We start from the raw sequence: 15,570 nt of genomic DNA, 5'->3' as shown, positions 1-15,570 counted from the left end.
GGGAGGGTTAGACCACTGGTGTAAACAATGCCATGGACAATAGATCAACGGTTCATAGAATCTCTATTCAGGTTATCATAACTACATCTATATAGAGACAAACAAAAAAAAGTTAAATAAGAATTACATTTTTCTACAGAGAAATAATATTTTTCTATTCTACTGCATCTCTGATATCAGATGCTGTACATGTTCACAGATAAAGTGCATATAGGTTATACATACTACCGCTTTAATACAGTGACATTAACAGAGGAGATTCTAAATCAACAGATGAACAGTCTAGAATGCAATCTCACAAAAACGTGTCACAAAAGTACAAATACTTTTCAGACCAATTCAACTTTGAGAGAATTAAAAATCAGAGCATCCAGAATAATAACAACAAGATCATAGGAAGCAAAGAAATACGAGCATTCAGTGGCCAAATATACAGACAAATAAATACCCATTTGATGCTATCTGTCTATAAGTGATAGGGTGAAGTTACATGGTGATGACATGTTTCTGTTGAAAAGGCAACAGTCCTTTCTTGGGATACTGTTCATCTTAAAAAGCCAATGTAGGACCACAGCTCATACTGCGTCTGTGTGATCATATACTGTATAATCAATATTTCCAAGGAAAATAAATAGTGATGCATTTGTAAAATCCCAAACATCGTTATGGGAGTTTGGGTTCTATGTGAATGGAAAAGTGGCATATTGAACCGGAAAACGTTCTCTTTCGTTCAGTAGAATTTAATTTTTAAAAAGGGGATTCCACGATCTCTCCTTTCCTCTTCTCTCTCGTGTCCACCAATGGCAGTTGATAAAGTGACTGTTGCGTAAACAACAGCAACATCTTAAATAGGATCGAATACAAAGGGCTCCCAAGTGGCGCAGCGGTCTAAGACACTGCATCTCAGTCCTACTGACCCTGGTTCGATTCCAGGCTGTATCACAACCAGCTGTGATTGGGAGTTCCATAGGGCGGCACACAATTGGCCCAGTGTTGCCTGGGTTAGGGTTTGGCCGGGGTAGGCCGTCATTGTAAAATAAGAATTTGTTCATAACTGACTTGCCTAGTAAAATAAAGGTAAAAAAACAAATGGGGCCCTGGGGGGGTGAATGCCCCTATATGCTGATCCGGGGCCAGTATTTTATTTTCCCCATTAATGGTTAGGATTGGGGGAGGGGAAACTGATCCTACAGTACATCTGTACTTAGGAGAAATTTCACCCCGGAGCCACATCCACTCCTCTTTCAAGCTGTCCTGACTGCAGTCTCCACGGCACCCCTTTACCTCCATCCCCTCCCCCCCTTCCCCCTCCCTCTCTCCAATGGGCCTGGCTGCTAGCTGAGAGGCTGGGTGGCGATGCTGGAGCAGTCAGTGACCAGCAGGCCCACGGTTGAGCTGCCTGACAGAGACACGGCTACAGCCATGGTACCGGTCCCCGCGGGGCTACTGCTGGGGCTGGGGGCGCCCTGGACCTGGGTGACGGCGTGGGTGCCCATGTGGCCCTGGAGCTGGGTGGGTGTCTTGCACTGCACCCCACACAGTTGGCACAGCAGCACCCCGCCGGCACCGGCCCCGCCGAACATGCCCCGCGTCCCGCCGCTCTCCTTCCACTCCTGGCCGTGGTGTTTCTGAGCGTGGACGCGCAGATAGGTGAGGGTGGTGAAGCCTGGAGGGAGACGAGAGGGAGAGGGAGGAAGAGAGCGGGAGAGAGAGGGAGGGAGAGCATTGAGAAATAAGAAAAGGCGAGGAACAAAAGATGAGGAACAAAAGAGAAGGACATATGAGAGATGAGGAATGAGAGAGGGATACCTGTGTAACCACCTCCGTTACACAGGTATTCTCCTCTCCTTTCACAAATGTAAAAAAGAACATGGAAGTCCACTCACTGCGGTTGCACAGGTGGCAGGCGTGGTGCTGTGATTGGTTGTGGACCCTCATATGATCGGTGATGTAGGCGGCAGAGAGGAGCTTGCCACAGATGTGACACGGCACCTTCTCCTCATGTCGAATCAGGTGGGCACGGAGACGGTCCCGAGTGGCGAAGGCAGACGTGCAGGTCTGTGTAGCACACGCGCCCGCACACACACACAAATCATTGTTGAATCTTGGACATTTTGACATTTTTCTTCGCCATTATATTTTAGAAGCTAGGCAAGTCAATGTCATTAAATTGCCTCTAAAAATTCATACAGTGTATACAGAGAAGCAAGGGACATACGACAGGAAACAAGTTTGAAAATAGGGAGAAAGAACAAGGCAAGAGTTAAAATGTTGTCCCCCACGAATGATGCAGTTTCGTGCAGATCGGTCATTCAGTGCCAGAGTAGTAGTGTTTTTCACAAAATCCAAAATAGCGTAAAATCCATCATGACGGACCTTATGCGTCCCTGAGTAAAATGTGTTCCTTGTGAGCCGGGACCTATGTACCGAATGTAAAGACCTTAGGTCAAACAGGTTGAGGGGCATGACCTTTCAAAGTTTTAATCGCTTGTTATAGCGCCACCATCTGGCCAATCATTGTAATTTTGTAAATGACTGATCTTTATGGCAAGACCCATCTGAGATATCGCAAGTGACTTATTAACTATGACAAATGGACCGAGACAGATTCATTGCGGGGGTCAATAATACATGCAGAGAGTAGAAAAAGAGAGAGTGAAAGAGTTAAAGTGAGTTAGAAAGAAGAGGATTACCGGGCACTTGAAGGGTCTCTCAGTGGAGTGCACCTGTCTGACGTGACTGTTGAGGTGGTCGGGTCTGGAACAGACAGGAGAAAGGATTAAAACCCCACGTGTGTCTTATCTGTGTCTTATCGGTAATTTCTCGTCGATAGAGCTACCTTTACACTACAGACGTCAGTTAGAACTGAATTCTATTAGAACTCCAGACTAATTTCACAAATGTGGGCATGTACATATACAGTACCAGTCAAAAGTTTGGACACACCTACTCATTCAAGGGTTTTTCTTTATTTTTACTATTTTCTACATTGTAGAATAATAGTGAAGACATCAAAACTATGAAATAACACATATGGAATCATGTAGTAAGCAAAAAATCTAAATATATTTTATATGAGATTCTACAAAGTAGCCACCCTTTGCCTTAATGACAGCTTTGCACACTCTTGGTATTCTCTCAACCAGCTTCACCAGGAATGCTTTTCCAACAGTCTTGAAGGAGTTCCCACATATGCTGAGCACTTGTTGGGTGCTTTTCCTTCATTCTGCAGTCCAACTCATCCCAAACCATCTCAATTGGGTTGAGGTCAGGTGATAGTAGAGGCCAGATCATCTGATGCAGCACTCCATCACTCTCCTTCTTGGTTAAATAGCCCTTACACAGCCTGGAGGTGTGTTTTGGGTCATGGTTCTGTTAAAAAACAAATGATAGTCCCACTAAGCGCAAACCAGATGGGATGGCGTATCGCTGCAGAATGCTGTGGTAGCCATGCTGGTTAAGTGTGCCTTGAATTCTAAATAAATCACAGACAGTGTCACCAGCAAAGCACCCCCACACCATCACACCTCCTCCATGCTTTACCCTGGTCTCTCTTTTGACGAACATATCAAGACTGTTTCAAGGACAGCTTTTTTCCATCTACATAATATTGCAAAAATCAGAAACTTTCTGTCCAAAAATGATACAGAAAAATTATTCCATGCTTTTGTTACTTCTAGGTTAGACTACTGCAATGCTCTACTTTCCGGCTACCCGGATAAGGCACTAAATAAACTTCAGTTAGTGCTAAATACGGCTGCTAGAATCCTGACTAGAACCCAAAAATGTGATCATATTACTCCAGTGCTAGCCTCCCTACACTGGCTTCCTGTTAAGACAAGGGCTGATTTCAAGGTTTTACTGCTAACCTACAAAGCATTACATGGGCTTGCTCCTACCTATCTTTCCGATTTGGTCCTGCCGTACATACCTACACGTACGCTACGGTCACAAGACGCAGGCCTCCTAATTGTCCCTAGAATGTCTAAGCAAACAGCTGGAGGCAGGGCTTTCTCCTATAGAGCTCCATTTTTATGGAACGGTCTGCCTACCCATGTGAGAGACGCAGACTTGGTCTCAACCTTTAAGTCTTTACTGAAGACTCATCTCTTCAGTAGGTCATATGATTGAGTGTAGTCTGGCCCAGGAGTGTGAAGGTGAATGGAAAGGCTCTGGAGCAACGAACCGCTCTTGCTGTCTCTGCCTGGCCGGTTCCCCTCTCTCCACTGGGATTCTCTGTCTCTAACCCTATTACAGTGGCTGAGTCACTGGCTTACTGGTGCTCTTCCATGCCGTCCCTAGGAGGGGTGCGTCACTTGAGTGGGTTGAGTCACTGACGTGGTCTTCCTGTCTGGGTTGGCGCCCCCCCTTGGGTTGTGCCGTGGCGGAGATCTTCGTGGGCTATACTCGGCCTTGTCTCAGGATGGTAAGTTGGTGGTTGAAGATATCCCTCTAGTGATGTGGGGGCTGTGCTTTGGCAAAGTGAGTGGAGTTATATCCTACCTGTTTGGCCCTGTCCGGGGGTATCATCATATGGGGCCACAGTGTCTCCTGACCCCTCCTGTCTCAGCCTCCAGTATTTATGCTGCAATAGTTTATGTGTCGGGGGGCTAGGGTCAGTCTGTTATATCTGGAGTATTTCTCCTGTCTTATCCGGTGTCCTGTGTGAATTTAAGTATGCTCTCTCTAATTCTCTCTTTCTCTCTTTCTTTCTTTCTCTCTCTCGGAGGACCTGAGCCCTAGGACCATGCCTCAGGACTACCTGGCATGATGACTCCTTGCTGTCCCCAGTCCACCTGGCCGTGCTGCTGCTCCAGTTTCAACTGTTCTGCCTGCGGCTATGGAACCCTGACCTGTTCACCGGACGTGCTACCTGTCCCAGACCTGCTGTTTTCAACTCTCTAGAGACAGCAGGAGCGGTAGAGATACTCTCAATGATCGGCTGTGAAAAGCCAACTGACATTTACTCCTGAGGTGCTGACTTGTTGCACCCTCGACAACTACTGTGATTATTATTATTTGACCATGCTGGTCATTTATGAACATTTTAACATCTTGGCCATGTTCTGTTATAATCTCCACCCGGCACAGCCAGAAGAGGACTGGCCACCCCTCATAGCCTGGTTCCTCTCTAGGTTTCTTCCTAGGTTTTGGCCTTTCTAGGAAGTTTTTCCTAGCCACCATGCTTCTACACCTGCATTGCTTGCTGTTTTGGGTTTTAGGCTGGGTTTCTGTACAGCACTTTGATATATCAGCTGATGTAAGAAGGGCTATATAAATACATTTGATTTGATTTACGGTGGGAACCACACATGCGGAGATCATCCGTTCACCTACTCTGCATCTCACAAAGACACGGCGGTTGGAACCAAAAATCTCATCAGACCAAATTACAGATTTCCACTGGTCTAATGTTTCTTTCTTTGCAGCAATTCGACCATGAAAGCCTGATTCACGCAGTCTCCTCTGAACAGTTGATGTTGAGATGTGTCTGTTACTTGAACTCTGTAAAGCATTTATTTGGGCTGCAATTTCTGACGCTGGTAACTCTAATGAACTCATTCTCTGCAGCAGAGGTAACTCTGGGTCTTCCTTTCCTGTGGCGGTCCTTATGAGAGCCAGTTTATCATAGCGTTTGATGGTTTTTGCGACTGCACTTGAAGAAATGTTCAAAGTTCTTGAAATTTTCCGGATTGATTGACCTGTCTTAAAGTAATGATGGACTGTTGTTTCCTGCCATAATATGGACTTGGTCTTTTACCAAATAGGGCTATCTTCTGTATACCACAACACAGCTGATTGGCTCAAATTAACCTTTAACGAGGCACACCTGTTAATTGAAATGCTTTCCAGGTGACTACCTCATGAAGCGGTTGAGAGAATGCCAAGTGTGCAAAGCTGTCAACAAGGCAGAGGGTGGCTACTTTGAAGAATCTCAAATATAAATATATTGTTTAACACTTTTTTAGTGACTACATGATTCCATATGTGTTATTTCATAGTTTTGATGTCTTCACTATTATTCTACAATGTAGAAAATAGAAAAAATAAAGAAAATCCTGGAATGAGTAGGTGTGTCCAAACTTTTGACTGGTACTGTATGTGCATGTGTGTATACTTGTTTCACAATTGAACCCCCCCCCCCCACCACCCAGTCATCCCCCTTCTCACCGTGAGAATCCCTTGGCGCAGTGGGGGCAGACGTAAGGTTTCTCCACCCCTCCTTGGTGTGAGCGTACATGGTAGCTCATGCGGTCTTTCCTCTTGAAGCGCTGCTGGCAGATGGGGCAGTGGTAGGGCTTTTCGTCCGAGTGGGAAAGCCGGTGGCGGTTCAGGTGGTACACATCTCGGAAGGCCTTCCCACAGGCCTCACATGCATGGTTCTTCCTCACCTGGTTGGGGCTAGGGTTGGGGTAGGGTTGAGGCCCTTGGTTCTGGTTCTACGTTGGATGAGAAGAAAGTGACAGTTGGCTATTGCTGGCTGTTGGTTAAGTATAGCTACTCAGGCTACATTGCACAATAAAGTAGGCGAGGAGAGAGCGAGAACGGCATAGGGAGCAGCAAATGATTCTTCAATAATTATGAGAAAACAGGCACCAACCAACCTGTACCATTGTCCCGGCAACCACAACTGCAGCTTGGAGCACCTGGGGCGCAGCCATGGTGACGGTCGCTGGGGCGATGGACACCGCAACAGGTTGGCCCTCCTGGTTTCCATGTGGGGAGGGATGGGGGAGGGATTCTGCGGGAGGAGGATGAGAGGGCAGAGAGAGGTGGAGGAGGGAGAGAGGGATTGTTTGCCGCCCCCCTCCTCCTCCCTTGCTCCCGTCCTCCCTCTCTCTGGCTGCTCTGTCCTTCATTTTGATGCCAGTGTGCACCGACTGATGGCGCCGGAGGTTGTAGTTGTTCTTAAACTGCTTGTTACATGTGGCGCAGATGTGTGTCGGCCGGCCAGGCTTGGAGACGGCCTTCTCTAAAGGAGAGATGGAAAATAAAGAGAGAGAGAAAGATAGAGGGGAAAGGGAAAGAGGGGAAACAAAAGTGTGAGAGAACATAACTCCTGAAAGGGAACTACGGGTAGAGTTTGTGGGTTGGATTCCTACATGGGCCCCACATACTGAAAAAGTAAGCTTATTGGGTCCCTCTACATTTGTATACTGTAAGTTGTTTAGGATGAAAGCATCTGGTGAATGACCACCCAGCTAGCACATTTGGTTCCTTGGAAGTTGTGGGAATGTACGTTTTTGATTTCCCATTGGTTCTGGGAATGAAGCCATAAGTTTCTTGAGCCCTGACCGGTAAAACGCAAAGATTTCTAAATGTTTTGAGAACAGAAGTGAACATTTTGCCTGTTCTGTGAACGTAAATTTTTATATTGCAGGGAGGTTCTCAGAACATTTTACTATGGTTTCCTGAGAGTTTTCCTGGAAGATTTTATTAACGTTCTGAGAAGGGAAATTATAGGTAATTTGATGGTAATTAAATAACGTTCTGAGAACATGTTTCTGTAAAACTTTTAATAACACTGCTAACTTAGTTTGGGTTAACTGTTTTGAAATCCAAGCATAGATAGGACACATGGAAGTAAATTTGCTTAGGCATTAAACATGCAAACACATTTATTTTTGATTGTGGCACAACGTCAGTGAGGTTCAAACCTATGATCTTCTGTTCTCTATCTATAGAATTAGTCCACTGCGCCACCAGGATGAACTAGAACGGCAATCTTTTTCACATTTTTGTCTTTTCAAACAGACCCCATTTCAAAGGAAACAAGCACTCATTAAGATCAGGTGTGGCCAATTAGTTGGTGCGGCCAACACACTCAATAAGATAAGAGGATAGAAAGAGTTTTGTTTATTCTGAGAACGGAACGTATATGTTTTTAAATAACATTCTTAGAACGTTCTCTGAACGTTACTAAAGTTTTCTTGTGTTTTTTTTATGGAAAGTTTTCTTAACATTCTCGAAACAATTTGAGAACATGACTTTAAATAGAACCATGAGGAAACCTGTAGCAAACGTTATGCTGAAGTACTGAAATTCCCACAGAAGAACGTTGTTTCTTAACGTTCTTGGGACAATGTGAGAACATGACTTCAAATAGAACCATGAGGAAACCTGTAACAAACGTTATGCTGAAGTACTGAAATTCCCACAGAAGAATGTGTTTCTTAACCTTCTCTGAACTATTTGAGAACATTCTCAAAGTCAAACCAGTTGGAGAACATTACCAAATTTGTAATTAAATGTAACTATGTTTGAACTTTTAGTAAACGTTCTGTTAAAGTCAGGGGCACAACTTTCACTGGGAGAAATGGCATTTTTGTCCCCCCCTAGTTTTATCATTGCACTGTGATACCAAAAACGGCGTCGGTATGTTTAGGACCATGCGGACGTCTTAGAACGGTCGGGTAGGCTGTTTGGAGGTTTCAGACAGCTGGATTTAGGACCACACGGACACCAGAGAGCGGGTGGATAGGCTGTGTGAAGGCAACACTTTTGAAAAATGGCTGAACCAGCACAGGAGAGTTGAACAGAGGCAGCTGCTCTCAGTGTGTATGTGTTGAGCTCTCTCTCTGAGTTGTAAAAGCAAGCAAAGCAGAAACTGGCTACTCTTTAGTTGACTGATGTAGCTGGAAAGGTAACTGCTGTTTAACTTAATAGAAGATAAAAACAAGTGTTCCCAGTGCTGAGCTAGTAGTGTAACTGATATGTAACTTTAGCTAATGTGTTATACCCTCTTGACTGAGGTGAATGAATTAGTTAGCTAGTAGCTACCACAGTCAGTTCACCTCTAGCCTGTAGCTATCTGTCAGATAGCGATATGAGGTGGCATTTATTAATATCTAACAGCTGTTTGTATGGAAATGTTCTGTAGCCTTTTTGTCCCATTTCAACAGAAGTAAATTAACTTAGCTAGCTTTCACCAGTTGATGTACCATCAAAGAGAGAGCTGGCCAAAAGTAGGTATTATTTATGCCTCATTCACATTAGACCTGAATCAAACGATGAAACCAGCGGCCAAACAATTGAAGACTGATAATTCTGATGTTTTTTGTTGTTGTGGAATGTGAGTTTTTATTAGAGTCAGTATAGCAATGTAATGTTATTGATTTGTCAGTTTCCCTAACTAATTCCCTATTTTTAAAACTGACACAGTAATAAACAGCTCTACAGGCTTCACTGTCATGGTGCACCTTCAGTACACAACACTATGATCATCATGTCTTAGCAGGATCAGATGGCGACAGTTTAATTTTATTTGTATTTAACTAGGCAAGTCAGTTAAGAACATATTCTTATTTACAATGACGGCCTACTCCGGCCAAACACTGAGGACACTGGGCCAATTGTGCGCCGCCCTATGGGACTCCCAATCACGGCCGGATGTGACGCACCCTGGATTTGAACCAGGGACTGCAGTGACACCTCTTGCACTGAAATGCAAGAGCTGCGCCACTCAGGGGCGCCACTCAGGAGCCCCATAACACACAAAGCAGGGTCAGACAGCCAGGAAAGACCAGTCTACGGAGCTCAGGTGAATTTTGCAGTATATTCACAACATCAGGGAATTTCCATCTTGAGTTGCTGGGTAGACCTACAGTAGCTACAGAACAACATGTTAAGCTTAAAGCTACCGTCTGGGAACTGGGAATAATGGTCATTTCAACTATTGAACCACTGATTCTATTCTTGGATAATAAAATGTATAAATGTACACCAAGGTAATTCTTTGTCATGCCTCATTTTAGGAGGACCAGATGGTGATGGGTCTCAGCAGGGTCAGGCAGCCATGGAAGACCAGTCTGTGACAGAGCAAGGTGAATTTTAGCCGATACACTTTATTCTCTCTGTGCAGCAAACAATGGACAAGCCAGATACTTCAAAGATTGAAACTATTTTAAGGCAGTCTGACATACCTCCAAAGTTCATTTCCAAACTGTAACAAGGGTTAAAATAGGCTTTTCCCGATGACACAAAGCATGTAAAACAACAATGTGAGGAAGACCTGGTAAAAGATATTGATGATCATGCATGGATACAAATATGATTGAATGCCCAGTCATGTTCATATAATCTTAGACATAAATTACTGCAGTTTAAGACCGTCCATAGAACGTACTAAACTCAGCAAAAAAAGAAACATCCTCTCACTGTCAACTGCGTTTATTTTCAGCAAACTTAACGTGTAAATATTTGTATGAACATAAGATTCAACAACTGACACATAAACTGAACAAGTTCCACAGACATGTGACTAACAGAAATTGAATAATAATGTGTTCCTGAAAAAAGGGGGATCAAAATCAAAAGTAACAGTCAGTATCTGGTGTGGCCACGTGTTGCATTAAGTACTGCAGTGCATCTCCTCCTCATGGACTGCACCAGATTTGCCCGTTCTTGCTGTGAGATGTTACCCCACTTTTCCACCAAAGCACCTGCAAGTTCCCGGACATTTCTGGGGGGAATGGCCCTAGCCCTCACCCTCCGATGAAACAGGTCTCAGACCTGCTCAATGGGATTGAGATCCGGGCTCTTTGCTGGCCATGGCAGAACACTGACATTCCTGTCTTGCAGGAAATCACGCACAGAACGAGCAGTATGGCTGGTGGCATTGTCTGCAGGAAAGGTACCACATGAGGGAGGAGGCTGTCTTCTCTGTAACACACAGCGTTGAGATTGCCTGCAATGACAACAAGCTCATTCTGATGATGCTGTGAATCACCGCCCCAGACCATGACGGACCCTCCACCTCCAAATCGATCCCGCTCCAGAGTACAGGCCTCTGTGTAACGCTCATTCCTTCGACGATAAACGCGAATCCGACCATCACCCCTGGTGAGACAAAACCGCGACTCGTCAGTGAAGAGCACTTTTTGCCAGTCCTGTCTGGTCCAGCGACGGTGGGTTTGTGCCCATAGGCGACGTTGTTGCCGGTGATGTCTGGTGAGGACCTGCCTTACAACAGGCCTACAAGCCCTCAGTGCAGCCTCTCTCAGCCTATTGCGGACAGTCTGAGCACTGATGGAGGGATTGTGCATTCCTGGTGTAACTCAGGCAGTTGTTGTTGCCATCCAAGATTAAAGGTATATACTGGGCAACTTTCATAAGGTCTGCATGCCTTATATGGAATACAGTATGACAAAAGGAGTCGGTATTGAAAACATGCCCACGTCAGGGGAGATACCTATTTAGGCAATCCCTAGGTGCTGGACTGCTCAGTCCTGGCCCTGGGGGTCAACCGTCCTGTTAGTTGTCACTCTGGCCTTGGCATAACACACCCAAAACCAATAATGAATGGGATTCTGGCCTTCTAGGCAGAGTTCCTCTGTCCAGTGTCTGTGTTTTTTTGCCCATCTTAATCTTTTATTTGTATTGGTCAGTCTGAGATATGGCTTTTTCTTTGCAACTCTGCCTAGAAGGCCAGCATCCCGGAGTCGTCTCTTCACTGTTGACGTTGAGACTGGTGTTTTGCGGCTACTACTTAAATGAAGCTGCCAGTTGAGGACTTGTGAGGTGTCTGTTTCTCAAACTAGACACTCTAATGTACTTGTCCTCTTGCTCAGTTGTGCGCCGGGGCCTCCCACTCCTCTTTCTATTCTGGTTAGAGACAGTTTGCGTTGTTCTGTGAAGGGAGTAGTACACAGCGTTGTACGAGATCTTCAGTTTCTTGGCAATTTATTGCATGGAATAGCCTTCATTTCTCAGAACAAGAATAGACTGACAAGTTTCAGAAGAAAGTTCTTTGTTTCTGGACATTTTTGAGCCTGTAATCAAACACACAAATGCTGATGCTCCAGATACTCAACTAGTCCAAAGAAAACCCGTTTTATTGCTTCTTTAATCAGAAGAACAGTTTTCAGCTGTGCTAACATAATTGCAAATGGGTTTTCTAATGATCAATTAGCCTTTTAAAATAATGGATAACTTGGATTAGCTAACACAACGTGCCATTGGAACAAAGGAGTGATGGTTGCTGATAATGGGCCTCTGTATGCCTATATAGATATCCATTAAAAAATCTGCCGTTTCCAGCTACAATAGTCATTTACAACATTAACAATGTCTACACTGTATTTCTGGTCAATTTTATGTTATTTGAATGGGTAAAAAATGTACTTTTATTTAAAAAACAAGGACATTTCTAAGTGACCCCAAACTTTTGAACGGTAGTGTATGGTTCTCAGAACATTATGTGCGTGCTGGGCAGAAACTGTGATGTAGCATTGTTGCACTGCTCTCACCATCACAGATGTAGACGATTCACTCATTATTTTTTTATTACATTTCTTTGTCTTTTCATCTCTCTCACAACCTCTCTCTTTAGTCCTCCTCTCTCTCTCTTTCTCTCTCTCTCTCTTCTTTGTCTTTTCATCTCTCTCACAACCTCTCTCTTTAGTCCTTCTCTCTCTCTCCCTCTCTCTCTCTACCTCCCTCTCTACCCCCCTCTGTCTGTCACAAACATATGCAACAGACACAGGGAGTGTGAAAAGGACATTATTTCCTGAGGTAAGAAATCCCATGGTTCAGGGTGGGGCTGATGAGATATCAGATTGTATGTGCGTGTTTTCAGCTTTGATATGTAAAGAGAGGACATCAAGGTGCTTCCGCTGAGTCTGCAGCAGTATTTACTCTTGACAACAAGAAAAACTCTCTCTGCCCCTTCACTCCCCTCCTATCCAGTAGTTTGTTGTGGATTCCATATGTGTTTATTGAATTAGAATAATATTGAATAAACATAGTGGTCCTCCATGTCTCAGTCAGTAGAGCATGACGCTTGCAATGCCAGGATTCGATATCCGCTGGGACCACGCATACAAAAATGTATGTGTGTCGCTTTGGTTAAAAGTGTCTTATAAATGGCATATTTTATTATCCTAATATTATCATTATAGACTGTGTAGAATTGATCAATTGAGTAAATTGTACCTGATCCTGGCTGTATCTCAAATGGCAACCGCCACCCTATTCCATACATAGTGCGCTACTTTTGACCTGAGCCGTATGGCTGCTGGTCAAAAGTAGTGTACTATATAAGGAATAGGGTGCCTTTTGGGATATAGAACATGCATGCTCACCAGGTAAAGGCTCTTCATTCAGGGCGGCTGTGTCCACTGTGGATGGGGGCGGGGCTATGTGCTCTGTAGGGGGGTTCTGGGCGGAGCCAGTCATGTCCGGAAGCAGCTCTGATCGGAGGGCTGTCTCAGACTGGGTCTGTGAGGGCGGAGTCTGGGGAAATGAGAGCAGGAATTAGCTGCTGTTGCTTGAAATACACATCATTGGGGGATCATGCCACCTTTGACCCCAATCTGAACACACACAAGCTCTCACTCTTGCCCTCATAATCAATACTACAACAAATCTGTAAGGGGCACAGTTGGCAAATTGTCAGCTTAAGACTTATGTGACATCACAAACATAATAAGCATGTGTATGATCCCAGGATCCCAAGTGCATTCACTTCTGCATCCATAGCACTCTGATGAGTGAGACAATAAACACAATTTATATCTTTCTTTCTCAGACACACACACACACACACACAAACTTACCTGAAACAGAAAGTTACTCCAAGAAGAATCCATTTTGAAGCAGGATGATGTCAGATACTTTTAGTCCAAGAGTCAAAACTAGAAATATATATCCGCCTGAGACTTGGGGGCCAACCAACCATAGGCTGGGGCCAACTGATGAATCACTCCACCTGCTATAATGTCTGCGGTCTACCTAGTTCCTCTCTGCAGTTTCAGATATCAAAGGTGAATATCTCTGTGTGAAAGTTTAAATCGCGGTGCATTCAATAGCATAAATTATTATTGAAGATGAATGATCAATTTTGAAAGGCTGTCAGACATATGACAATATGATATGACAGTAATGATAATGTTCAACTAAAATGTTGTTATATGGTGTGGGACGAAAGGATGCAACATGATATTATAACTAAAATGCGACAAAATGGTTGATGCATGCTTTTAATGATGCATTTACAATGCAATTTACATTGTATATTTATATTATAGCCTAAGAAGAAATCCTATTCTCAAATCCATGCAAAATTTGGTTATTACAAATAACGAAAAATATATAAAAAGTAATAATAATAAGTCCGCAGTTGTTTGTAAATACGTGGACGAAGAGTCATTTATTTCGATAGCTCCGAGAGGCCAAAGCGGTGGTGGATTCCAAAGCCTCGGTGTTGCGTAAAATCGTGTCCCTAACTAGAGAGTTCCCGATCGGCCGCAATCCAAAGCTTCGCCTCGGCTTTTCAAACGAGAGGACGACATCTTTCTTTTTTTTTTCTATTTCTCTCTCCCTCCCACCCTCGCTGTCTTTCTTCCTTTTATTTTTTTAAATCTCTTCTCCTCTCCCCTCTCTATCTATCCCCCGCCGCCGTGTCCCCTGTTTAAAGGGAAAGTATTTAGTGTAGCTTATGCACCCTCCTCTCTGTTCCCGTCTCCTCCGTGGCGTGCGCTGTTTTCAATAGACCTGTGCGTCCGTCTCCTTGCCCCCGCGAGTTCGGCCGACATAAATACCTATTTTATCAACAGCTAGTAATGCAATAGAATTGCGTAAGATTGCACAACTCCAAACTTACATATCACAACATCCTTATAGTTAGATAATATTGAGAATAACCAACTGGGTGACATCAATAGAAACGTATTAAGGCAATAAAACAAGATCACACGCATCTTAAAGGTAAATATACATGTTTCAGGTGCAACAGCTTCATAGTAATAGGAATATACATCAAAATGACAACAATTTTTTTTTCGATAGATTGTTAAGGCTAGAAGTGAGGTAGGCTAATGCTCCAGAGATACTGGACTTCTTACTCATATCTGCATCTCTGGTTGTAAAATAATGCTGCTGCAAATTTGACTGTTGTAGGAGAGTTACTATGGTTATTCCATCAAACTTCAAATTACTGGAACAGTACACAAGGCAGAACAGAACATCTAGGTTAATGGCCAGTGGCCTAAGCCCAGTTCAGACAGGAGGGGGAATCAGATTGCTATTATCTCCAGGAACTTAACTTTTGGTTTATATTTTCATTTGTTGCGCTACTAGTAGTGCCTATTGATGTTTAGGAGGCAGCTACAGTAGCTGGAAGATACCATCTTCTGTTTTTAGTTCATTGAATGTATTGTATTTCATCTGGGTGCTTACATCACTGCTAGCACCCTGGTACTACTCGTAGCCCCCTTTCTTCTCAGTCCTTGAAAATACTGAGCAAGAAAGAACAACTTGTGCATTGAAGACTGATATGTTCCTGTCCTGTCTTTAAATAATATCATTGCAGAGCTACATAAAAGCCCTAAATGACAGCCTTGATGTCACTCTTCATTTCTTGGTTGTTCTGTGATAAATACACTGAGTGTACAAAACATTATGAACAATGTTCTTTCCATGACATAGACTGACCAGGTGAATCTAGGTGAAAGCTATGATCCCTTATAGATGTCACTTGTTAAATCCAGTTCAATTAGTGTAGAGGAAGGGGAGGAGACAGGTTATAGAAGGATATTTAAGCCTTGAGACATGGATTGTGTATGTGTGTCA

General features: G+C 43.9%; 1 protein-coding gene across 1 annotated transcript; it reads right to left on the bottom strand.

The window, feature by feature from the left end:
- Positions 1-46: 46 nt before the first annotated feature.
- Positions 47-14,615, bottom strand: LOC139581613 (myc-associated zinc finger protein-like). Its single transcript, XM_071411567.1, has 7 exons — positions 13,557-14,615; positions 13,083-13,233; positions 6,606-6,973; positions 6,172-6,440; positions 2,694-2,757; positions 1,887-2,058; positions 47-1,666 (listed from the first exon to the last, which is right to left on the bottom strand). The coding sequence occupies exons 1-7, from the start codon at positions 13,587-13,589 to the stop codon at positions 1,335-1,337; spliced, it is 1,389 nt and encodes a 462-aa protein (XP_071267668.1). The 5' UTR covers positions 13,590-14,615; the 3' UTR covers positions 47-1,334.
- Positions 14,616-15,570: the final 955 nt, after the last annotated feature.

This window comes from Salvelinus alpinus, chromosome 1, assembly GCF_045679555.1.
Source record: "Salvelinus alpinus chromosome 1, SLU_Salpinus.1, whole genome shotgun sequence".
NCBI classification, from domain to species: Eukaryota; Metazoa; Chordata; class Actinopteri; order Salmoniformes; family Salmonidae; genus Salvelinus; species Salvelinus alpinus.
This window is presented reverse-complemented; position numbering and strand designations above follow the sequence as displayed.